A 26,998-nucleotide genomic window follows, 5' to 3' on the forward strand; every position below is an offset into this window, starting at 1 on the left:
GAAAAGATTTATATAGATATATTGTGTAATGTGTATTTCTATGTTGTATGTTGGAATTTGTCTTAATAAAGAAAAAGTGATTATAAAGGAAAAAGAAAAAAATTTGCAATATATGGGCTCGTTGGTTGGAAGACCATTCCACAGCAGTGGATATGAGCTCATAATGCCCCATCCAGGAACCAGCCACAAAGCCATTTCACCCTCTCCCACCTTTACCTTTTGTCTCCTTGCCAAGAGGAAACAAATCGGAGCCTACCCTGGAATTATGTGGACTGCTATGTGAGCCAACCAATTCTTCTTCTTTTTTTTTTTTTTTCTGCATGGTCACCCTTATTTTGTTTTCAACACAAGTGTTCTGCCCTGCAAAGGGTGGCCTGCTTGGAATTTGCATCTTCTTTCTTGCATAAAATTAAACAGATTTGCAAAATTTTTGGCTGGCTAAATAAAAGACTACATAATATAGGTACTACCATTGATGAACTGTATATATTTTGAGTAGTAAATGAAGGTTAAGAGTGACACAATGCTTCCTTAAAAACGGATAAGCATTTCCCTTATTTCTGTCCTTTTATAGGTTCTTTGTAAGACTTTGGGTACCTAGAAATACCTTTTTATTGCAGTTCACAAATGCCATGTGTTGACCATTCTTTTCTTATATTTTCTAGTTTGTTGGGGCATTAGAAGAGATGCTTACTTCAATTAAGAAGGATGCAAGGTAAGTTTTTTTTTTTTTTTTTTTTTTTTTTTTTTTTTCCTTTTTATGCTTACTAGGCTAGGGCAGGACAAATTCTGGACTTTGTTGTGACTAAAGAAATGCTGTTTGGTGACCTGGTCATTAACAACTTGCTTAGTGGGCACTTAAAACCCCTTCCTGCCCAGACCAATTTTTAGCTTTCAGCCATGTCACACTTCGAATGCCAATTGCATGGTCATGCAATGCTGTATCCAAATACATTTTTTTAATAATTTTTTTCCCCCCACAAATAGAGCTTTCTTTTGGTGGTATTTAATCAATGCTGAGTTTTTTATTTTTTTGATAAAAAAACAAAAAAAAAATTCCAAAAATTTTGAAACAGAAAAAAACAAACCGTTTCATAGTTTGCTATAAAATTTTGAAAACGGGTAATTTTTCTCCGTTGATGTGCGCTGATGAGGCTGCACTGATAGGTGGCACTGATGTGCACTGATGGGTGGCACTGCTGACACTGATAGGCAGCACTGATCGGTGGCACTGGTGGGTACTGATATAGATGGCATAGGTGGGCACTGGCAGGTGGCACTGGTGGGCAAAGATGAGGCAGCCGCCGCTCTCTGTGTGAGGGACCGATGTCCCTCTGACAGAAGTCGGTGATCGGCTTTTTTTCCCCTCATGCTAACAGCGTGAGGGGAACAAAATACAGATTACTGATCTTCTGTTTACACGATGTGATCAGCTGTCATTGGCTGATCACGTGGTACTCCGATCAGCCGAGTCTGATAGACTTGCTGATCACAGAGTGTGCCGCCCACAGGGACGTGCTGACAGCTCATGCTCAGGAGGACGTCTATGGACACCCTTCCGACAATTAAGGCCCGCGCTGTAGCCATCCTTCAGCTATAGCGTGGGCAGAAATAAGTTAAAGTATATGTAAACCCTGCAGCTGTCAAATCCTGGGAGCAGAGTGTGGGGCGCAAGAGCAAGCTGAAGAAGAAGCGGCTTTCTTTGGTTGCGCAATGAGAAGAGGAGGAGCCCAGAGTGTCGGCGGGGGGATCTGAGAGGAGACGGTTCGGGGCAGCTCTGTGCAATACCATTGCACAGAGCAGGCAAGTATAACATTTTTATTGTATTAATATGTTTTATAATCACTTTAAATGGGCGTGGGTGCAGGGGATATTATGCGTCAGTTACACTTCATGCAGTTAAAATTAGTTAAATGCTTTGACAACTGGCTACCAATATATTACATAAAATCCACCTTTTTAAATTAATTAATGCACAATTATTCAATATGAATAAATACACACATAAAAAAAGCTAGTGCTGTAATAAAAGTGCTTAGTAATTTTGGTTCAACTATAAACTGCTGTCTGTATCTTGTGTGCTCACAAGCTATAAACTAACTTTTTGTGATCACTTATGTATGTGACACATTTTACAACAGCATTTCCGTGATCAACCCACCATTTCATGAATTCAGAACAAATTGCAATGTAGTCCACAGACAGTTTCAGTTGTGAAATCCCCTTCACAAAATGAGTGCATAGTAACATGAGTGTTTTATACATTGCTTTAATAAAGAAGCTGTTGATTAAAAAAAAAAAAAAAAAAAAAAAAAAAAGCACTATGGTCTTTGTATTCTGTTTCTCAGCTGCAGTCTATTGGAAACCATTGAGCCATATATCTCCTTATCATTAATCTTTCAGGGTGTAAAGCATTTAAACCAGTGGTGCTCAACTCCGGTCCTCAGGACCCACTAACAGGCCAGAATTTAAGTATCGCCTTGGGGAGATGCAGACTAGAATACTGCAATCCACTGAGCAGCAAATTATATCACCTGTGATTTATTTCAGTTATCTTGCAAACCTGGCGTGTTAGTGTGTCCCGAAGACAGGAGTTGAGAACCACTGATTTAAACCTTAGTCACTTATGAGGTCCACTAAGAAAGGTGAGAATCTGTTCACTGTGTGTGGAGTGTGATCAACACAGAAGGGTGTTAAAGACAGAATTGCACACATTTTATGACAGAGATTGCACAACTACCCTGTTGCTTGCTGGAACTTTGAAAAAAGTGTTGAGTTAAAAAATGCAGTTTAAAACAGGAGATTATAACCGCAGTCTTCTAACCTGTAAGTAACAGCTGAAATTTCCTGTTGGTAATATTAATATTGTAACTGGGATAATGAGTGCTAGCAAAGTTGAAGATTTTGTGCAGTGCACAGGATGCCGCATGTATACAACAAAGGAGCAACAGCTCCAGGATGGATACCGCTGTGACACATGCAAGCGGGTTGCCATTCTAGAAGCTCACATTAGAGATCTGGAGGAGCAAGTTGCAACACTGGTGTCAAGTTCTCACGTACCTGACTGATGAGCCCGATGTGCAGAGGAAGGCGGCCCTTGGTAGAGCAGACAGGTGGCACGGGAGTGCAGAATGGTATGAGCGCCTGGCAGGATCAACAGCAGATGGGTCAGATGGCCGGCACAGCAGACAGAACCAGCAGGCTGGTTGGATCAGCAGACAGGTGAGCAGACTGGATGGATCAGCAGACAGGTGAGCAGACTGGATGGATCAGCAGACAGGTGAGCCAAACCGGGACTGGAGCTGGATGGCTGTAATAGGTAAGTATAGCAGACTAGAGGAGAGTCTTGGAACGTCAGGCAGGCCTGGTCGATAATCAGGCTGGCAACAGAGGTACAAGAGGAGCAGGCAGAAGGAATTGTCAAACAAGCCAAGTGTCAGATGCAGGCGGATAACAGGAACAGTCTCAAAACAAGCCGGGTCAACAGAAGCAAATATCAGATCTTCAGGAAACACATACACAGAGCTGCAGATCAGACAGCAAGGACACAGTGCTGCTGAGGTGTTTAAATAAGGCAGCCTGTTGCCAATCACTGAAATCAGCCTGGACTAAGTTAACTCTTAGGTGGCAGATCCATTACAACTGGGCTTAACTGACAACCTTGAAAGGGGTCTTCTGCTGACTGTGCAGGTGGTTATTGGGGTTGATGTGGGGGGTTAAGTCAGGATTATTAGATAGGAAGATGGGTTACTGTAGTCACAGAAAGGGAAGGCCAGCCCTGGGTTTCAGCACCAAAACAGGTTTACCAAGTAAGGTGAAGATGTGGTGGTGGCAAGCTCAGATGGCAGCCCTAGATGTCACTGCCTATCCTAACAGACAGGAGAGCAGCCCATCTAGTAGAGGTGGTGAGGGTAGTGCAGGAAGGGCTAGACAGTTGGTGGTAATAGGGGATTTTATAATCGGGACTAATAATTATATAATTTGTCACCAGGATCGCCTCAACCAAATGGTTTGCTGTCTCCCTGGTGCCAAGGTTCGGCATGTGGTGGATCGGGTAATAAATTACTTGGAGGGGGTGGGCATGACCCAGCTGTCTTGGTCTAGTTTGGAACCAATGACAGAATATATGGAAGATGGAGGCTCCAGGCTCCTTCGGAAAAAAATAAAAAATCAGCAGCTACAAATACTGTAGCTGCTGACTTTTAATATTAGGACACTTACCTGTCCATGAATAGTCTCACGGGTGCTTCCGCCGCCATCTCGTCTAAGGGAAACTGGCAGTGAAGCTTTTCACAGTTGGGTCCCTACTGCGCATGCTCAAAGAGCCCTGCGCTTTGTGAATGGCCTGGTGGCGGCGGGAGAAGAGGAGGGTGGGTGAGCTTCCAGGTGAGTTCGCTGCTGAGAGCACTGGGCTGACTTTTCATACGGGTACAACCTATATGCTAAAGATCGCTTATATGCTAAAGATCGCTTGCACCTAAATGGACAGGGGTCTGCTGTGCTGGGAGAAAGGTTTAAGGGAAGGCTGGAGGAGTATTTAAACTAGGATTGAGGGGGGAGGTAGAATTCAGTCCTTATTGGTGGGTGGAACGGGGAAAGATGGAGGGAGGGCTATGGCAGGGATAAGAAGGTTCCCATGTTACAAACAACCATTGGAAATTGTACTAATTGTACTAAAATAAAAAAATATGCAAAATATGTGCGCAAGATGTGACAATTAAAGTATTTGATCACCAATGCCAGAAGTCAGTCAAGCAAAATAGATGAGTTGGAAGCTTTGGTACTTTTGCTGAATCTTGGCTTCATTCTTCACATGACTGGGCTATTCATTTTCCTGGCTATGCTCTTTCAGAGAGTGTGAATGCGGACCTAGTTGATGCAGAGTTTGATGAGGCTGAAGCATTATGGGTGAAGCTGCACATGGGTGTGCATTAGGGCTGGGGAAAAGAATCAATTTGAATCGTGTTGAGAGGTCAAATCGATTCAAATTCTCAGCAAATCGAAGGAGCTGCGGGCAGGAGTTTTTAGGTGAGTCCGCAGACTAGGCTGAAGCCGCGGCCTTGCCTAAAAACTCCTGCCCCCAGCTCCTCAGGACCGGTGCGGTGTCCATCAACAAAAAAAACTCTATTCGAATCGTGAAACGATTTTTTTTTTTGAGAAAATCGCCCAGCTCTAGTGTGCATACTACAAAGGTAATTTGTAAACGAGTTTGTTATAGGCCACCCAGTGTTAATGAGGAAGTGGAGACTCCGCTACTTTCAAAGATAGCAAGGGCTGGAAGGACTGGGACAGTGGTACTAATGGGGGATTTTAACTACTCGGAGATTGACAAATGGAGCGGCAGGAACAGTTAAAGGGCAAAAATGTATAAACCTATTACAAGACAGTTTTATGGTACAGTTAATAGAGGCCCTGACTAGGAATGATGCTTTGCCGAACCTGGTAATCTCAAACCATGCAGAGCTTTTTACTAATGTTCATATAAAAGAATATCTGGGTAGCAGTAACCATAGCATGATTTCATTTAACATTAGCTGTAAACAACCAGCACATACTGGAAAGATAAAAACACAACTTTTTTAAGAGAGCAAATTTTCCAACGCTGAGGGCTGCTCTCCGAGTCTTAGACTGGGAGGCAATATTGGCATCGATGAACATAGAACAGAAATGGGAATTCTTCAAAAAGACAATATGTGAAAACACTGCAAAATATAATCCAGTGGGCAAAAGTTTAAAAGGCTAAAAATAAAACCCTATGTGGCTCACAGCATAAGTTAAAAAGCTATAAATGGTAAGAAAAGAGCTTTTAAAAAATATAAAAATGAAGCAACACTATTATCGTTTAAATGTTACAAAGAATTTAACAGAATAAGTAAAAAGGAAATCAAGGCCACAAAAATAAAAACAAAAGACAGATTGCAAAAGATAGTAGACAAACCTCAATAAATTCTTCACATATATTAATAGTAAAAAGGTCAGGTCTGAGCATGCAAGTCCTTTACAAAATAATCTAGAGTGGGTGACTGGGGACAAAAAGAAGGCAAATTTCAAATTTATTAAATACCTTCTTCAGCTCTGTGTATACAAAGGAGTATGGGGGAGCTCATGTCCATAATGGGGTTGGTGTTGACACAGCCTAAAATAATTTAAGATGGGCACTTAGGCCATCCACCTGTCCCCGCTTCCGCTTCTACTATCCAGGTTGGCGTGTGTTCCAATCACAGGTAGTGACGTAACTGGAAGTAGTTGGATGTGACACACTGCTGTGCCTCAACGCGTTTTGCCATGACCACTTCTAAGCTGGCGCTGCTGGCTTCCTTAGGACACACTACATGTGCGAAACACGTTGAAGCACCGCAGTGTGTCACTAATGTCACATCCAGCTACTTCTGGTTACGTGACTACCTGTGATTGAAATGCACGCCAACCTGGAGAGGCGGCAGGATTGTTGTTAATCACTTTATAGACTAGATGCTGGTCTTAAAGTTGATGTAAACCCTCATATACCCAGTGACGTGAACAGCCTCAGATGATACATAGAGATTAAACAAATCAACCTACATACGTTTTACATGTATATCTGCTGTCTTCAGCTTTATATATTCTTTAGAAAGTGCACATCCTGTTAGAATTTTTTCTTCCTGTTCCAGCAGGGGGAGGGATCTCTTGCCATACACTGTGTGACAGCTGATTGTGGCAGAGGAATGAAGATACTTTCAGAGCTGTGCTGTGAATAGACCAGCTCTCTGCTAATCTACTTATAGCAACCACCCTGACACAAATTTCTAGCTGCATTTTTCTCCAGTGTAGGTGAACTTGTCAGAAGTTATCATACTGATAACACAGGAACGGAGTAGCAGAAAGACACAGGACTTAGGGCTTTGCAGAGATGAGAAAACACTGCAGATATATGTGCCCGGGTCAAATTTCATGAATGGGGTTTACATCAACTTTAAGGGCACTCTGATATGTGAGTCTGCATACATTTTAAATTTTGGTGTCCTCTGCCCTCTCAGCTGAGGTTTTTACTTCAGTCATGCAGGACTTTGATACAAAACCTTTTTGCCTACTCTAACTGAAAAAATACCTCAAGCACACTTCTGCACAGTCTTCAGTATATTTTCTATCTGATTTAATTATGGCTGCAGAGACTGTAAGTCTGTATTATACCCAATATTTTCAAATAAATAGTTTGTAAACAAATCCTTGTCCCATGAGGTTACCCATAAGGAGTCAATCTACCGCTATTCCTTCCAAGCAGATAGTTTTGACTCTTTATGTTAACGCACCATCTAAAGCTAGGGGATCAGCCTGTTGCGTTTACCACTTCTGTTTTAAATTTTTGGTCATTTAAAATGCTGAGGCAACAAAAGCTTTTCCCCTGCACCTGCTTTTTCATTTATTTTTATATGAAGATTGAAAGTGACTTGACAGGTTGTTTATTCCCCCTAAGCGCTAACTGGCTTTTTATCCGATTGGTGTAAATTATATTCAAAAGTGGTCTATTCCGTCTGTGGATCTGGCCATAACTTTCCTTAACCAAACTATTTTTATACCAGAAGGTGGAGGATGCACCTGCTTTTAAGGGCCCAACCGATAAGTGGTTGGAATCCCACAGCAGACCTCTTTTCTTGTTGGCAGGTTTTGTCTCACCAATTCTGGCTGTAAATCTTCCTTTGTCAAACCATATCTAACTTGTCAAAGTCCATGAAAAGGATCTAACCACCAATGCCATTGACCCTCTGCTTATTGAATGTGATCATAGATCTGGTCCCTACTTGACAACAGTTTCAGGGCCTTTACCCCAACTCATTCTCTGTTCTCAAATCCAAAGAAGGCATTTGTCCCATCTTGGATCTCAAAACCTTAAGTTTCTACATTCAGGCACAAAAATTCTGGATGGAATCAACCATATTTGTCATTTGTCTCCCTTCACCAGGGAGTTTTTCTGGCTTCTGTGTACATAAAACTTACATGTGCCCATATTTCCAGTTCACCAACACTTTCTGCAGTTTGCTGTGGAGCTGCTACACTACCAGTTTGTGGCTCTTCCATTTGGCCTTGTAACGAAACGTCCCAAACTCCGCTTGAGTGATTTCGTCATATACCGCTTCCTTCCAGTCTGAATACAGACCAACCACTAACAACGCAGAAAACAGGACAATACTCGTTTGGTTGCTGAACGTGGACTGTTTTATTTGAGAAGACACACAAATATATACAGCAGGCCGACTATACAAACTGTAATCAGAAACCTAATTAACATGAGCTAGTTTACTAATCATTTACCCAGACTTGGTGACTCTGAGATATGACCTTCCAGGGTAGACTTGCCGTCTTCTAGCTCACTGACTATACAATACACATTATCATAAATATCAACACAGAACTCTTTCACACAATAGCAGTGTTAGTTAGCGCAAACAACAATGGGTGAAAGACTCTTAGAAGCCATACTAGACTTATTGACATCATAGGAGACAACAGACAGACAAGTGGCTGGAGTTGATGACATCAGCATATTCTAACAGTATGTGTCCCAACAATATGAATCAGTCACTATTTCTAATATGGCATATACAGGGTTCCCAGAGTCTGTGTCTCTTGGGGGGGGGGGGGGACTTGAATTCAACGTAACACCACCTCAAGGGTCCCCAGGCATACAGCTCACAAAGAGCACCGTTCCCCCAAAATCCAGGGCCCATAATTAGTAGGCAAGAGGCCAGCATTCAGTCCCCTCCAAAAGCCTCTGTCTCGGGTGAGTCCATCACAGGCCTCTCTCCTACACTTTAGGTATTTACCAAGGTGATAGCTCCTTTGATGGCCCTGTTGCACTCTTGGGGAATTCCCAGTGTGAGATACTTGGACAATCCCCTTTTGAGGGAACAGTCAGCCATGGCTCTGTCAGACCATGTATCTCATACTGTCCAGGTGCTGCAGAGGTTCAGGTGGACCTTCAGAAATCATCACTGGTACCAACTTATTGCATAGAGTCTGTGTGGGGTCATACTGTTCCTTCTTCAGGAGGAGCTTCAGATTCTTTAAGCTTAGGTTCAAACTCTTTAATCCAGAATCTGTCTGACTCTCCACTTCTGCATGAGAATCTTGTGGCTGATGGTAGCTTCCTTCAAGACAGTGCTCTTTGGACAGTTTCACTCTTAATATTCTGTCATCATGGGAAAAAACTGCCCTTCCATCAAGGGAATCGGTTGTTAAAGGAATCTTGTGTCCTTATAAACATTTTTTTTGTAGCTGTCAGAATAAAATGTCTTGGCAAGGAGGATTTGTGGATATAGGAATCCATTTATTTTTTTATTTATTTATGTTCAGTCCTCTGAACAGTGTATGGTCAGCTTTAGTTATGTAATCTTTATTGATTGAGAGGATCAGAGTTCGTATTTACTCGTATACTAGCAAAGACTGTGACCGGAGACAAAGGCTTTGATTACATAAACAGCACTGAAGGGGTCCTGGAGCAGCATGAGCCCCCTAGAGAAAAAGCCCTATTGTTACCTTTCTACTCACACACAATATTATTCTCCTACTACAGCATTGACGCTTTTGAAAATAATTCTCAGAGCTTTCAAAAGAGATTAAAAAGCTGGAAAAAAGCTATTCACAGCCCCAGAAAGTTTTCAGATCCGAAAATATTAAAGCTTTTATAAACTGCTACTCCTAAAATAATTCATATGATCTATGCTTCAGCTTTGCATTGTGTTATACAGGCTGTGGAGACAGAGGTGACCTAGTTTACATTTTGTGGAATTACCCTGTAGCAGTCTCCTTTTGGAAGTGAGTCAAAAATCTTATTAATTCCAAACTTTAAAAACAAGTTATATTGACCTCTTGGACTGGTTAACTAAGTTATACCATCTACAATGTAGCCATATGAAAAACTACTCCCACACATATTAGTGGCTGCCCAGTAGACCATTGCAGTCGCCTGAAAAACATCTGATCTTTCTATAAAACCCTACCGATGTAAGAACTGAAGCATTGACATATTCATACGTTTTTGGTCTGATTATTATTATTATTATTATTATGACACGTTTCTATCCGAAATTTGTGTTCTTTTTGTTACTTATGCTGTTATTTTGTGTATGACAGCAAGATTCATTGCATGGAACCTTCAGCATGTCTATGCTTGTCTGTCCCAACCATTTCCACAGGCACAAACATGAACACCTGGCTGAGGCAAGTGTCCTTGTTCATGGGCAGAGTACTTTGCATTGTGGCCTTCTTTAGGTTCACTATACACAGTGTAAGATCTGTTAGTGAAACAACTTCAACAGTGCAGTTAAAGCATGAGCAGCAGTTGGCATTGGCAAAAATCTGTCTGATTAAATGAAATGCTGTTCGTTTGGGGAGAAATTATTTGTGCAAATTTTATACTACAACAGGGGGGACATTACTGCCCTAAAATTTCTCAGGATTTTTTTCCTGGTAACGGACACTCAAGAATCATCTGAATTATACTTAGATCCTTGAGTGACACAGAAAATTATTCCAAGTCCATCTTCCTTGCTCAGTAACAATAGAGCAAAGTACAGTAACCCATGGCATCCATTTGAAATGTATTTATTAGTGATCTAACTTCAATAAAGAGAAATCTGGATAACTGCTATGGGCTAGTATACTGTGTGAACAGTATTCTGGTTGAATATGCCATTATATCTGTAAAAATTCTGTTACATAGGTGATTTCTACTTTAACCACTTGCTGGCCAGCTGCCGTCATTATAGTGCGGCAGGTTGGCGCGTTCTCACGAGCCGTCTTAGCTGTGCGTCTGTTCCTTTAAGCTGGATAGCAGGAGCACGCACGCCACTGCACTGCGGGGGTGCCGATGCTCGTGACCGGCGGTCGCGGTGACCGCTGGCCATGAGCGATCGCGGGCACGAGGGGCAGAACAGGGATGTGTGTGTGTGTGACACACACACACATCCCTGTTCTGTTCTGAGAGGCGATGCAGATCGTGAGTTCCTAATAGCTAGGAACCACGATCTGTCATCTCCTATAGTCAGTCCCCTCCCCCTACGTTTGGAACACACAGTCGGGGAACACAGTTACCCCTTAATCGCCCCCTAGTGTTAACCCCTTCCCTGCCAGTGACATTTATACAGTAATCAGTGCATTTTTATAGCAACGATCGCTGTATAATTGTCAATGGTCCCAAAAATATGTCAAAAGTGTCCGATGTGTCCGCCATAATGTCACAGTCACCATAAAAATTGCAGATCGCCGCCATTACTAGTAAAAAAAAAAAAAAAAAAAAATCATAAAAATGCCATAAATCTATCCCCTATTTTGTAGACGCTATAACTTTTGCGTAAACCAATCAATATACGCTTATTGCAATTTTTTTTTTTTTTCTTTTTTGTTTTGTTTGTTTTTTTGTTTTTTATGTAGAAGAATAAAGTGATAAATGTCCTTCGCGCTATCAATAGTGTGTAACAAAGAATAAAAAAAAATAAGCTAATTGCAGCAAAATCTAAAGTGTTCACAGTGACACAGATTATTAAAAAACTAAACAACAAGAATGATTTTGTGCAGTGATCCAATTATCTGAGGAGATCTCCTCTAAGTATGATATTGTGAAACAATTATAACAGGACTACCAAAGTGCATAAAGTGCATCCAATAAAAATATGAAAACTAGCAAAGAGTGATCATATACTCATGACTGGTACAAATAAATAAATTAAAATAACTGGTGAATAATAACAAAAATGCTGATAAATTATGTACCAATAGTAATCAATTTGTGCAATATATAATAGATGGTCCAAAAATAGGATGAATGGAAAGGCTAAGTCCTCCTGGGAAGTTGAACTGTACTAAAAAGTCACGAACATGGGATAAAATATAATTCCAATGGCTGGCTTCTTAGTAGTAAAACATAGTGGTATTGCCCATATATAACTTCATACAATTAATTGGATGTGGTCTCCCAGAACTCTCACCTCAAAGCTGGTTAATTATTGCATCTGTGAGTTTGGGTCTGTAGGTATTGCCACTGTTGTATGTAGTCAGTAAGGTGGATTGTAGATTTCTCCTTAAGGGTCCTCTGCTGAAATTCCTATAAAGCTCCGTTGTTACCAACACCGTGATAAGGGTAAGGAAAGGAGAAAAGAAGGGGGCTCCACTAGTGTAGTATGTTAAAAGTGCAGGGATATTTATTAAGAATATATAGTGGACTCTTACATTGTGCCAAATAGTTAAAAGCAAATAGAAAAGACAATGATTGTGTGGCGCTCTCAGTGCCCTATCACTTCTCCTGTGTACGTCTCGCTTCGGCCACTCCCTACGTGTTACGACACCGTCACATGTCTTCATCTGGGGAACCGGAGTGGTTGTACTATTCCATGATATATAGCGAGAAACCGGAAGTAATGTAGCGGCCATCTTAACTGTGGGCACTGTTTTGTTTGCATGGCGGCCATTTTACCTTAGGCCAATAGGTTGTGTATGTTCACCATTTTGTTGTAGCTTAAGTCTAATTTATCTCTACATGTGTATATTAGTGGATGCGGCCATCTTTTTGGTAGGGCACGTCTAAATGTACATGGATGTACTTAGATATATTGCACATAAGTCGCATGAAAATGAATGGTGAGAATGTCAGTGAATAATTAATAAAAAGATAAATAAAGATAAAGGTAAAAGCAAAATCAGGATATGGTGGTAGTCTTACAGATCGGTGAGAGAATTGGATTATAAAAATAAAAATAAATAAAAATAGATATAGAAATAAAAATAAATCCTGCTACCTATTAAGAAAATTAAATGTGAAGTAATAAGAAAAAAATATAAAGAAAAAAAGAGGAAAATTCCACCGTAACATATTGATCTGGGTGGCGTAACTTCTTAATATATTACTATAGGTCTAGTATACGTTTTGAAATGGGCTAATTCAGTCATACAGGTGGGAGGAGATCTGAGAGTGCCCTAGAGATGTGCCTATACATACAAATATTAAAAATATAAGAAGGCATGGAGAGGAAGTCATATGGTCGGAACCATCAGCCAGAAAGAATCCAAGTGGATTTGTACCATGCGGACTCTTGTACCTGGAGGCCTCAACGTGGAGTTTGAACTGAATTGCTTTTTGAGCATTTTCTAATCACGAGCTAAAATACTAGCTCTTTATTGGTTTTCTCCACCTATATTCTGACTATTGTCCTCTATTTATTTTATTTTATTTATTTTATTATCTGAGATCAATTTCTCATACTCATTAGTGTATAGCCTAAGACATTATATAGGATATACACTAATACATTTTCCTTATAAATAAGAATTTTGAATGTCTCTATCTATATTTAGTCTCCATTTGATAATCATCCTGTTTAAAACATTCCTCGTTGGTGACTGGACGTGTTACAGAGGGGCTCCGCTGGGCCCTCTGCCATCCACTGCCATCCGCACGGGGCCTGAAATCCACCCTGGACTCTACCCTGCGGTCGCCGGCTGCTGACTGAGCCGCTCCCGGGGACCATTGGGTGATTTTGCCGGCGGATCGAGCTATTCCCAGGCCGCGGCCGGCCTTGCGCTGCAGACGCTGGCCGCCATCTTGCGGTCTACAAGACATCCTGCATCCCCAGTCTCGAGTGCCGTGATCGGCGGTGTGGAGGGCGATCGGCCGGCCTGGGACCACGGGTGCTGTCCCCAGAGCGGACCTGACTGCGAGGGGACCCAGGACTCTGCAGAAAACGGTGCAGAAATCGGCCCTGGACACCCGCGGCCTACAGTAGTCCCGAGGCCTGTGTGATCTCCACCACCACCACCGGACTTTAGTGCTTTAGTGGCACGATCGGAGGTAAGGGAGAGGACTAACTCACCCTCACATACAGTGGGCACCTTCCGACCACAGCAGATGAGTCCACAACTCCCTCAGTGAGTCCAGGAAAAGGGGCCTTTTTTTTTTTTTTTGGAAACATTCAGTGTCAGCCACCGTCTTGCGGCCTAATTTGCAGGACGGGCCCACACTCTAAGGGTCTGTGCCCTAGCTAGACTGTACCCTCCTCCCTGAACCCCTGCACATACAGTGCCTGAGCTGTACACCCACTCTGACAGGGTGACACTACTGCTCCCGCAGGACTGTCTTTCCTCCCCAGTCCCCCCTACCCTCATGGAGGCTGGGTTCTGATGATGAGTGACTGAACATGGATGGCTGAGGGCAGACACCCCTGAGTTCCGTGCCATCCGGGCAGCTACAGGCTATCTTCAGAGCACAGCACACCCGCGTCTTGCATGGCGGCAGCTAGCTCGCACACCACGGAGCTTACCGTCCCTCAACAAGGCACCATACAGAGGTATCTACTTAGAGCAGCGCCGATTGATCCCTGGACCCCCAAAGACAAGATGGCGCCCGGCCGCAACCCGGGGAAGACCAAACCTTCCACTTCCACTCCAGCAGTAGCCTGCATGACAGAGGACAACAATGAGAAGCTCCAGAATTCCAGAGGAGAGCCATCAGCCTCCTCTACGAGGTCAATCACATCGCATGACACAAGCACTGGGGAATCCAAGGCAGTCACACACTCCTCGTCAGGAGAACCCATTAGAACGGAAGCTGCAGCCCTCCTCTCTGCCTTCAGAATTGATTTTGAATCGTGGGCAAGCAAAATGGAAGATTCCCTACATGTGGAGCTAAACGCCCTGAGACAAAAAGTCACAGCAAATGAGGAAGCAATATCGGTCTTAACCACTGCTCAAGATGACCATGAGGCACGTATATCAGCTCTTGAATCCTCATCCGCGATGCATCTCCGGCGCCTACGCCATCAGCAACTCCGCTTAGAAGACAGCAAAAATCGTAGTCGCAGAAATAACATTAGACTGCAAGGCATACCTGAGGCAACATCTGGAGCAGAGCTGAAACCCACTGTCATAACTATCCTCAATAAAGTTCTGGGAAGAGAGGCAGCATCACCTATTGAATTGGATCGTGTGCACAGGGTAGGAGGGCCAGGGGGGGCCCGAGATGGTCGCCCCCTCTGTGTAGGGTCCACTATTACACTTTGAAAGAGGAGATCATGCGAAAGGCATGGAGCCTGGGTTCAGTGGATTTTTTTGGAGCCTCTATCCACCTGTACCCCGACCTGTCTCACAATACGCTGTAATGCGTTGAGTGGTGCGCCCTTTACTTGACCTTATACGACAAGCCGGAGCTTCTTATACATGGGGTCACCCCTTCAGCATCAAGGTGACATGGGTAAACAGCAGATTCACGCTTTCTGATCCGGATCAACTACCTGACTTTTTCCTCTTTCTTGAACAAGAAGAGGTAGACGTCTTGAACTGGCTGGACCCTCCAGATGATAGATCAAGACAGTCGGGACTTGGCCCACTTCCGCAGCGACGCAGACGTCCTAGGTCTAGATCAGTTTCTTCTGGCCCAGGGCTAAGAAGACCTACCTCCCCAGAAGATTAACTCAGAAGCTGGTTGGAGACCGATGACTTGTTTTGTCTTACTACGCCACTTACATTTTTGAGGGATCCCTGCTGCTTTGCTACACTTTCGGGCTGCTTGCTATATTCTACGATCCCTTAACTGGGATTTTCCTACTTAACATCTGAGTCTTCCAGTAAGCCTGGTAAAGGATGTAGTGATTATAGGGTTCGGATCTATTGGCTCTTTTCCTGCTCTTTGCCAATTTACTATTTGGCTGGGGTTCGGGAGAGGTCATAGATAATAGTTACTGTGTGGCTCTCATTATGTTGGGCGTCAGGTAATGCTAATACACACTAACATTTCTTTTCCAGGATGTTCTGCTTTGTTCCAGATTGTTCCCTTTCACCCCCTTCCTATATGACATGCGATGGGGGGTGTGTGGCGAGGGTGGGGATGCTACCCTGGGGGGAGATTTGGCACCCAATATTGATCAATCTCTGATACAGGTTCAACAGGCGCCTCATATGGGGCAGTTGGTTGCCCCCTCGGGCGGATCCCCCGCGCCTCCTATCCTCCCTATACTCGTATTATTGTTTTGGCTAGATGACCTTTTTGCAAGTGGGACTCAATATAATTATTATTTTTTTTATATATACTCCCAGGTTAACTACTTGAACCCCATGCACATAGTTAGTTGACTGTTGTCATCTGTTGTTAAGCTGCCTTATGCCCCACACACGTTATAACTATTAAGTGTGCCGCATATACTATGTACATGCCTGTTTCGCTGTCGGGATCGCGGCTCAGGTCCATTCATTTTGACCTTTCCCCCACAGTAGGACAGGCACTGTTTGTGCCTAAAGCGTGATATTTCACGCAGTGTTTTCCGTTAGCGAACACATTAGCTTTCCAGACACATCTTCTTAGGTGTCTTTTTATTTATACCTTCTTTTATCATCCTCACGTTCTTCTCTTATTCCCCCTTCCTTTGCATCTCACTTCTTTTCACCATCTTATCCCGAACTGCCTTCTATACCTTTCCTCTGTATCTTATTACTTTCTTCCCTATACGGTCTCTAGCACTCCGGTATGGCTCACACGGTGACCTCACGCCCCCACTTAAAATTTTGTTCATATAATGTAAATGGGCTTAATATCCCCTCGAAATGTGGGCAAATCCTGTATCAGATGCACAAAAGACAGGTCAACGTGCTTTTGTTGCAGGAGACCCACTTTCACTCTGACTCCACCCCTTCCTGCTCCAATAGATACTTTAATAGATGGATTCACAGTACCAATCCGGCACAAAAATCTAAGGGAGTATCCATTGCGTGCTATAAAATGCTTCCTATTGAACTGCTTGATCACATGGCAGACCCCCAGGGCAGGTACGCATTTGTGAAAATCTCCTTATGGGGGACTAAATTTACAATAGCTAATATATACTTACCTAACACACACCAAGTCCCATGCAGTATTTTAAGATTTTGCCAGGTTTCGCAGAGGGCAAGCTCATACTCAGAGGGGACTTCAATACTCCCCTGGATCCACTTTTGGATTCATCAACCTCCCGTTCCTCTATATCCTTCACTAAAATACGGGCCCTAAAACATGCCATCTACAATATGCATCTTGTTGACCTCAATAAAAGAATGGACATGGAGGTTAAATGACTCGCTTCTGACTGAACCAGGTTTTGATACACAGATAGCGAAGATTATATCAAACTTTTTTACGGACCAGGCCTCTGATGACACTTCCCCACCCATTAAATGGGAGGCATTAAAGGCGGTTTTAAGAGGTGGCTTTATTCAGATGGGTGCCCACTTGAAAAAAGAACGCTCAGCTGCGATAGCTACGGCGATACACAACCTTAGGACGTTAGAAACTGCCCATAAGCGCTCCCCGACGTTGGAAGTGCTTGCAGAGGTTTCTTCCGCTCGCACTCAGCTTAGGGAATTATATGAGGCATCAGCCCGTACATTTGTGAACAAACTAGCCTTCCATCAATATAAATTTCGGGATAAATGTGGTAGATCGCTGGCTCGTACTCGTACGCATACCAAACAACCTAACACCTTTATACCTCACATATGGGACAACTCTGGGAAAACTGTCTCATCACCTTCTGAGATGGGACGGGTGTTCCGAGACTTCTATCAATCCCTGTATAACATACCTACAGCCCGCCCCAATGAGCCTCCCTATACTGCTGCGGAAACACAAGCCTCATATATCGCACAAAATGCACTACCTACTCTAGACGAGGAAACGATAGAGGATCTTGAAGCTCCGATTTCGGAAGACGAGGTTGCCCGCGCCATTGCCTCTACCCCATCTGTTAAAATTCTAGGCCCTGATGGCTTCACTCCAAAATTCTATAAACAATTTGCTCCCCTCCTTACTCCCTTCTTAACAAAAGTATTTTACTCCATCTCTGAGCGATCAGTGTTCCCGCCGCAAACCCTCGAGGCACATATCACCCTTATACCAAAACCAGACAAAGATTTGACTATTTGTTCTAATTACCGACCCATTTCGTTGATAGGGGTAGACCTGAAGGTGTATGCGAAGGTGCTAGCTAATAGATTACAACCATTGTTACCCCGCTTAATACACCTAGATCAGGTTGGCTTTGTGAGTGGAAGAGAGGCGCGAGATAACACCCTGAAAACACTTCTCATTGCGGATTATGCTAGGGCCCACAATATCCCGTTGTGCCTTCTCACAGTTGACGCAGAGAAGGCCTTCGACCGCATCGACTGGCAATTTCTCCGCCTATCACTGCAACAATTAGGTCTAGGCCAAAACATGGTCTCTAGAATGATGTCTCTCTATACATCTCCCGCCGCTAGGATAAGACTAAACGGTTCCCTGTCTCCGAGATTTACTATTCACAATGGAACGCGGCAGGAGTGCCCCTTATCCCCCATTCTCTATGTTCTTGTCATGGAACACCTGGCCATTGCCCTTAGAAACAACCCGGCTATCCATGGTATTAGTATAGGCCCTATACATACTAAAATTGCTTTATTTGCAGATGACTTACTTATATTTGTAACCCAACCGCAAGTTTCCCTGCCTTCCATTGTACAGGAGTTTCGGAGATATGGAGATGTTAGTAACTTTAAAGTTAATCATAGTAAGTCGAAAATACTCAATATTTCACTCCCAGAAGCCGCTCTCCAACAGATCGCGTCTTCCTTCCCTTTTTAAGACCGGCTCCACATCTATTCGTTATCTAGGAATCCATATCCCAACAGACGCATCCCAACTATTCTCCAGCAACTTTACCCCTTTACTTCTTAGAGCACAAGCGGACTTGGCCACATACGCATCTAAACAGCTCTCTTGGTTGGGTAGGGTGAATGTTTTGAAGATGGATGTTCTCCCCCGATTCCTTTACCTTTTTCAAACCATTCCAACACATATTCCCACTTCGTTCTTCAAAAGGCTTCGTCAGATTTTCTCCAAATTCATATGGCAGGGAACCGCCCCAGGATAAAGTACGACACAATGATTCTTCCGAAAGGCCCGGGGAGGAGCGGGGGTCCCAGATGCGTCTACATACCATAAGGCAGCGGTACTCATACGTATAGTGGATTGGTTTCACCATCCTTCCTCCAAACTCTGGGTTCAATTGGAGAGACATCTAAATAAGGTTGACCTTTGCGCCCTGCCATGGACCCCTGCGGTTGGGTGTAAGGATAGTACACTGTTTACTGCTCTTACTCGTCAAACTCTCCAGATATGGGACCGCCTGATCTTGACGAGTAAATTATCTAAACCTCAGGGCCCAATGACCCCTCTTTTTGGGACTCCGACTTTCCCTCCGGCTGGGGATAAGTGGAGATTTGGACCCTGGAATATGGATAATCATAGACGTTTAGCACAGGTTCTATGTGCTGACCCTTCTTTGAGAACTGACATACCCTCCCAGACGGACCTGGAGCCCCCAACAATGTGGTTAGAAAGGGGTCAAATAATGTCATATATACGGACTTTCCCCTCCATCTCAGAGATCTTAAATGACCCATCAGACTTCGACGAGCTGCTCTTACAACCAGACCCGCCAAAACATGTAGTATCACTGTTATATTCCTTACTACTGAAAGTATCTGCACCTGACCTTCCAACGTATACGCAGAAATGGGAAACCGATTTACAACACTCCATCTCCCCTGTTGATTGGCAAAAAAGCTTTATCCTAACGCATAGGATTTCTTTGGCAACTAAGACTCAAGAAAAAGGGTTTAAGCTACTAACGAGGTGGTACAGATGCCCAGTGACTATCCAACGGTTTAACCCTTCCTTGCCAGATTGTTGGAGATGCCTATCCTCTAGGGGGACAGTGCTCCACATCTGGTGGGCGTGCCCTCCAATTCGGAAACTTTGGCAAAAGGTCTTTGATTTATACGGCAGGCTGATGGCGACCTCAGTTAAGCCCACACCAGAGATTGCCCTACTATCTATGCTTCCAGGCCCCCTCAAGTCAGTTAAAAAAGATATACTACGCCACTTTTTGGCCGCAGTTAGGACAGTGATCCCCCGGCATTGGAAAAAAGCAGATGTGCCTTCCTTGGGTGACTGGGCTGTCGAAGTAGATCAGATAAGAGATTTGGCGTGCCTGTTGGCGCAGGAAGCGGTAAAGGAGGAACAGTTCTCCATCATCTGGACCTCGTGGTCAATGTTTCGATACTCTGATGACTTCTCTTTATGGGTCATGGATGCCCCATCCTTACCCACCGATTAGCCATGCTGGGGTGCGTATCACCTCCGTTTTCATCTTCTATTCTTCTACACATTATCATCCTCATCTCCCTCTCTGTCTCTCTTTCTCTATGTACTAAACCAATCACCCCAACATACCAATAAAGATCATATGTTCAGAATAGTTCAATGACCTGAATATTTATAATGAGTGAATAAATGATCCCTACAGCGTTCCAGCCTGAATAGGAGGTACCTTCTGATAACACCAATCCGTAATACCACAAGGGTTAATATATGTTGGTTCTCGCACGCATATTACTATTATTCTTGTATATCAAAGGATACTATATCCAATATGATATTTCAGTATTTCACCAGAGGCTATATGTCAAAGTGTTTACTCCTGTTCATGTATGGTACAGGTTCACCTCTTCATCATAGGTATAATGTATGTAATATTATAATGTAAATTACTTTACTTCTCTGTTATATTTTCTTTATTTTGAAATAAACTAAGATTGAAAAGAAAACATTCCTCGTTGCCAATTTCAGTTTTATTTTATCACAATTTTTTTTCAACATCTTATATTGTCAAAATATTTTAAGGCATTTTTAATATTTGTATGTATAGGCACATCTCTAGGGCACTCTCAGATCTCCTCCACCTGTATGACTGAATTAGCCCATTTCAAAACATATACTAGACCTATAGTAATATATTAAGAAGTTAAGCTATTATCTATTTTTATTTATTTTATTTTTATAATCCAATTCTCTCACCAATCTGTAAGACTACCGCCATATCCTGATTTTGCTTTTACCTTTTATTTTTATTTATCTTTTTATTTATTATTCACTGACATTCTCACCATGCATTTTCATGCGACTTATGTGCAATATATCTGAGTACATCCATGTACATTTAGACGTGCCCTACCAAAAAGATGGCCGCATCCACTAATATACACATGTAGAGATAAATTAGACTTAAGCTACAACAAAATGGTGAACATACACAACCTATTGGCCTAAGGTAAAATGGCCGCCATGCAAACAAAACAGTGCCCACAGTTAAGATGGCCGCTACATTACTTCCTGTTTCTCGCTATATATCATGGAATAGTACAACCAATCCGGTTCCCCAGATGAAGACATGTGACGGTGTCGTAACGCGTAGGGAGTGGCCGGAGCGAGACGTACACAGACGGAGAAGTGAGAGGGCGCTGAGAGCGCTACACATCATTGTCTTTTCTATTTGCTTTTAACTATTTGGCACAATGTAAGAGTCCACTATATATTCTTAATAAATATCCCTGCACTTTTAACATACTACACTAGTGGAGCCCCCTTCTTTTCTCCTTTCCTTCCCCTTATCACGGTGTTGGTAACACCGTAGCTTTATAGGAATTTCAGCAGAGGACCCTTAAGGAGAAATCTACAATCCACCTTACTGACTACATACAACAGTGGCAATACCTACAGACCCGAACTCACAGATGCAATAATTAACCAGCTTTGAGGTGAGAGTTCTGGGAGACCACATCCAATTAATTGTATGAAGTTATATATGGGAAATACCACTATGTTTTACTACTAAGAAGCCAGCCAATGGAATTATATTTTATCCCATGTTCGTGACTTTTTAGTACAGTTCAACTTCCCAGGAGGACTTAGCCTTTCCATTCATCCTATTTTTGGACCATCTATTATATATAACACAAATTGATTACTATTGGTACATAATTTATCAGCATTTTTGTTATTATTCACCAGTTATTTTAATTTATTTGTACCAGTCATGAGTATATGATCACTTTTTGCTAGTTTTCATATTTTTATTGGATGCACTTTATGCACTTTGGTAGTCCTGTTATAATTGTTTCACAATATCATACTTAGAGGAGATCTCCTCAGATAATTGGATCACTGTGCAAAATCATTCTTGTTGTTTAGTTATGTAGAAGAATACATTTCGACCTAAATTGGTTATATTTATTATAGCAAAAGTACAAAATATTGTGTTTTTTTTCAAAATTGTAGCTTTTTTAAAAACCGCAGAGATGATCAAATACCACCAAAAGAAAGCTCTATTTGTGGGAAAAAAGGACATCAATTTTGTTTGGGTACATCTTCACACGACCGCGCAGTTGTCAGTTAAAGCAACGCAGTGCTGTATCGCAAAAAATGCTCAGATCGTTGAGCAGCCAAATCTTTCGGGGCTGGAGTGGTTAAAGCAGACTTTCTGCTCAGATGTTAACGCAACAGAAACCTATTTGAGAGAAATATGTGGGCTGCCGCTGCTAACTTGTTGTTCTGAAAGTACCTCATGATGGCACTTTTGCTTCAACACCTTGAGTCACTGACCTTGAAGAAATATAGGTATACAGTATGTATTTGTGACTTTTAATTGATGCTAGTTCTTGGTATATCACTCAGATGCATGTAAGCCAGACACAGCAAGGCAACTATCATTCTCAGAATGAGGTCAAAAATGGAAGTTCCTATACATAGGTATACATTAGCATTTATTCAAGGAAGAGAAAACTGGGTAGTCTGAGGGGAGTTCAAAGTAAACTGTGGTAGTCAGAATTCTATCACCTGTCAAAGATCCATAATAACTGCAACTAAAGCTGGTCATAGATAGATAGAATTTTAAACTAAAACTCTTAAAAAAGTCTTCGCCCCAGTTCACACTGAATACGTCTTTGAAACCATGCTACTTCAGCACGATTTCAGTGCCGCCGGTCAGTGTGATTTCCTGTGCGGCATGCTGACATCTGTTCAACTTCTTGTACAGATGTCTATGCAAGTCGCACATGAAATCTCCAAAAATAGTGCAGGAACCTTTTCAAAATCTGTGCAAGTTGGAGCACCGATTTGAACAGTTCCATAGGCACAAATGGAATGTGACTTGTCATGCAATTTTAAAATGTCAAACTGCATTTACAAGTCGCACTAATGTGAATCCGGGCTTAGGAAAATTTTGTACAAAAATTCTTAGAACATTTTTTTGTCACATGGAAGATTTTGTTTTCTATTAATATCAGATTTTGGAATGAATGGACCTTACTGAATGAAAACCACATACACTGTTGGAAATTTTGTTCATTTGAGAAAAACTTTCCTTCCTGCTCCTTCAAATTTTCTCGAAACTGTGGTCAAATACTAACATCAATTTGACCCCACATGATTAGAAAAATGAATGAACTTTATTAGAACTTTCTTTTCCCAAGAATTCTCGTTCAAAATTCTACCGATCTATAACCAGCTTAATGCATATTTTTAACAGTTAAAAGTTGAGGGAGAAGAATTCTGGAGTTAGATAGGGTTAACTAAAATGTTAAAGGGGTTGTACACCCTCATGTTTTTTCACCTTAATGCAGCCCCCCGTTTTACTCACCTGAGTCTGTTTGTTCCCACGCCGGAGACGTACACACCCTCTCTGGCCGGGGTCTCATCTCTGGATTGGATAGATTGATAACAGTGCAGCCATTGGCTCCCGCTGCTGTCAATCAAATCCAATGATGCGGGCATCAGCGCCGAGTCTGGCATTCTGTGTCTATGGACGCAAATGCTGGACTCGGGAGCACAAGGTATAACCCCCGGGGAGAGAGCTTCTCCTAGGGGGTTTCCCGATGCGGGAAGGAGCTGCGAGCGCCATTGGGGGACCCCAGAAGACAAGGATCAGGGCCACTCTGTGCCAAACGAACTGTACAGTGGAGGTAAGTATGATATGTTTATTTTATTTTTTTTAAAAACGAGGGTTTACAAATTTTATGGTTAAAAAATTAAACTAATTAGAGTTAATAAATATTTTTCTTACTTTATTTCATGTCTTTTTTTTTTTTTTTTGGTACAAGGCACTTTTTTTTTATTTAGCACTTGAAGTATGCATGAACGCAAAAAGCCAAAATACAAACATAAGTTACCCCTCTTCATGGTCAGGCCATTTTTTGCGATACGGCACTGTGTTACTTTAACTAACAATTGCGCGGTCATGCAATGTTGTACCAATTAAAGTATGTCATTTTTTTCCCCACAAATAGAGCTTTCTTTTGGTGATATTTGATCACCACTGTGTCTTTTGCACTCAAAACAAAAAAGGACGACAATTTTGAAAAAAAAAAACAATATTTTTTACTTTCTGCTAGAAAATATATCCAGTAAAAATTTTTAAGAAAATCAAGCTTAGGCCAATGTATTCTGCAACATATTTCTGGTTAAAAAAATCCCAATAAGCATATATTGATTGGTTTGCACAAAATTTATAGCGTCTACAAACTATGGCATATATGCTGGAATTTTTATGTGTCATATCGCATGTCAAATCGGAGCCTATTGCCGGTAATAGGAGCATCCCAATCGGTGCGATGCTGCACCGATTTCCAAAAGTGGTTCCTGCACTACTTTTGGCGACTTTGGGGGCGATTTTAATAGTCATCTGTGCATGAACCTGCACAGATGTCTTTCAAGTCGCCCCCGAAGTCGGACTGAAATGCGGGTTTGAAGTTGCTTGATAGAATCTAAAAAATCCTAGCTATATTTTACTAGATTTTTTAGCACCGATCACTGTATTAGTCCTCGTTCACACTGAACACGCTTTGAAATCATTGTATGTGTTTACCAATCGTTTCTGTGGCCATGGCTGCACAAAAAAATTTAGTATTTCCTATACCGGTATCAGTGGTTCTCAGCTACCAAGTTGCAGCCTTCCTCCTACCAAGTCCTGGTTTCCTGTCTGCTTTGACAGCTAGTCTATAGCTGTTGGAGTAAATTGGGGCTGTGGCTTGGCAGAAGAGCACTGTCCTACACTTCCACTGGCTCTTGGAAACACTGTAACTGCTGACTTTTAATAAGGAAACTTACCTGTCCAGGGAGCCCACAACGTCGCCCCCCCCCCCACGAAACCAATCCATCCATCTGATCGGGTGCAGGCGCCGCCATTCCAATTAAGGGAAACCGGCAGTGGAGCCTTGCGGCTTCACTGCTGGTTTACGACTGTGAGTCCCAGTGAATGGCCTTTGTGAATGGCCAGCTTGTCTTCTGGGACACACACAGGTCCCAGAAGACAACGGGGGGGGGGGCTCGCCGCAGAAGAGGATGTGACGTCCTGGGCCGCAGCCCACCTGGATCGGAAGTACTCTTAGTACTTACAATAAAGGTACTAGAGAAAGAACATTTTTTTTTTTAAATATTCAAAAATGAGGGGTGGAGAGGGTGGTCTTTCGTTTAAGACCACCTCTCAAAATTGGGTGGAACTCCGCTTTAACAGTCCCAGGATAATGATGCTCACAAGGCTCCAGCTTCCCTTCTAATACAGCCCAACAGCCAGAACTGGCTGAAGGGAGCCAGTGGGAGTGCAGGAATCTTGATGTCTTTCAGCATTTCTACATATGAGGTTGATGCCTGCCTATGTAAGCCCGAGCCTGCTACACTACAGTGGCGCTCCATATGCAGGGAGGGCTGGACCTGGGAGGGGGAGAGGAGCTTGTTGATCAGCCCAGAGCTTTGCTGAAAATACACAGATGCTTCCAGTGGTAACTAGGTTTGGCTGAACTGGTACATGGTAGGTTGACAGGGAAGCGTGCAGTTTACTGCTGGGATGTTGTGTGTGGCTCTGGGGGTGATCAGCTTGGAGTAGGTATTCACTTTGACAATCCCCTTCTGGTCTTTTTTCATCTATTGATGGAGCATTACATTGCCCTCATTCGCAAACTTTTCTCTGCTGTCTGCCAAGCTCACTGCTGTCCCGGTGATCCTTCTTCCTTCACTGATACCCAGTTTGATATTGCTTGTTGCACGTTTGTATCCATTCTGATTGTTGTGTGCATTCATGTGACTAGTGCAAAAAAGTCTGTCCAGGGACATAAAATTGCATTAAAAATTAGAATTTTGCAAAAAAGGCCCACCAATTTTAACAACCTAAGACCCATCTCTTTACTCCCTTTTGCCTCCAAACTCCTTGAACGTTTAGTCTACAACCGACTGAGCGACCATTTCATTGAGAATAACCTTCTTGATCCCCTTCAGTCTGGATTTCGGCCACAGCACTCCACAGAAACTGCCCTCCTAAAACTCACGACTTACTAACAGCCAGAACCAACGGTCATTATTCCGTTCTCTTACTCTTGGACTTTTCCGCTGCCTTTGATACAGTTGACCACCCCCTCCTCCTTAAAAACTAAATTTGCTTGGTCTCCATGGCTGCACACTCTGTTAGTTTGAATCTTACCTATCTCATCGCACCTTCAGTGTCACTTACATTTCCACTTCCTCCTCTCCAACTCCTCTTACCGTTGGGGTCCCCCAAGGTTCTGTCCTTGGACCTTTACTATTCTCGATCTACACGTCCTCCCTGGGTCAGCGGAGAGCCTCCCATGGCTTCCACTGCCATTTTATATGCTGATGACACCCAAATCTATCTCTCTGCCCCTCAGCTCACCCCATCAATCTCCTCACGCATCACTGATTTACTAACAGACATATCAACCTGGATGTCAAACCACTTCCTCAAACTGAAACTATCTAAAACTGAGCTCTTAATATTTCCTCCCCCATGTGCCCCTTCCCCTGACCTCTCTGTCAAGATCAATGGCATATCTATCAGTCCGTCCCCACATGCCAGGGTGCTAGGGGTAACTTTAGACTCTGAACTGTCCTTTCAGGCCCACATACAATCCCTGTCCAAATCATGCCGCCTTAGCCTCCAAAACATTTCCAGAATATGCCCCTTTTTAACTAATGACTCCACCAAGCTTCTGATTCACTCCCTGGTTATCTCTCTTCTCGACTACTGCAACTCCCTCCTCATTGGATTATTTTTACATAGACTATCCCCCCTTCAGTCCATAATGAATGCAGCTGCAAGACTCATCCACCTTACCAACC

General features: G+C 42.8%; 1 protein-coding gene across 2 annotated transcripts in view; it reads left to right on the forward strand.

The window, feature by feature from the left end:
* Positions 1 to 26,998, forward strand: part of USE1 (unconventional SNARE in the ER 1) — a 190,604-nt gene that overhangs the window by 44,889 nt on the left and 118,717 nt on the right. For both annotated transcript variants that reach the window (XM_073593039.1, XM_073593048.1), the window contains one exon: positions 666 to 715. In XM_073593039.1, coding sequence (XP_073449140.1) covers positions 666 to 715 — 50 coding nt within the window. The remainder of the gene's footprint in view (positions 1 to 665; positions 716 to 26,998) is intronic.

This window comes from Aquarana catesbeiana, linkage group LG01, assembly GCF_042186555.1.
Source record: "Aquarana catesbeiana isolate 2022-GZ linkage group LG01, ASM4218655v1, whole genome shotgun sequence".
NCBI lineage: Eukaryota > Metazoa > Chordata > Amphibia > Anura > Ranidae > Aquarana > Aquarana catesbeiana.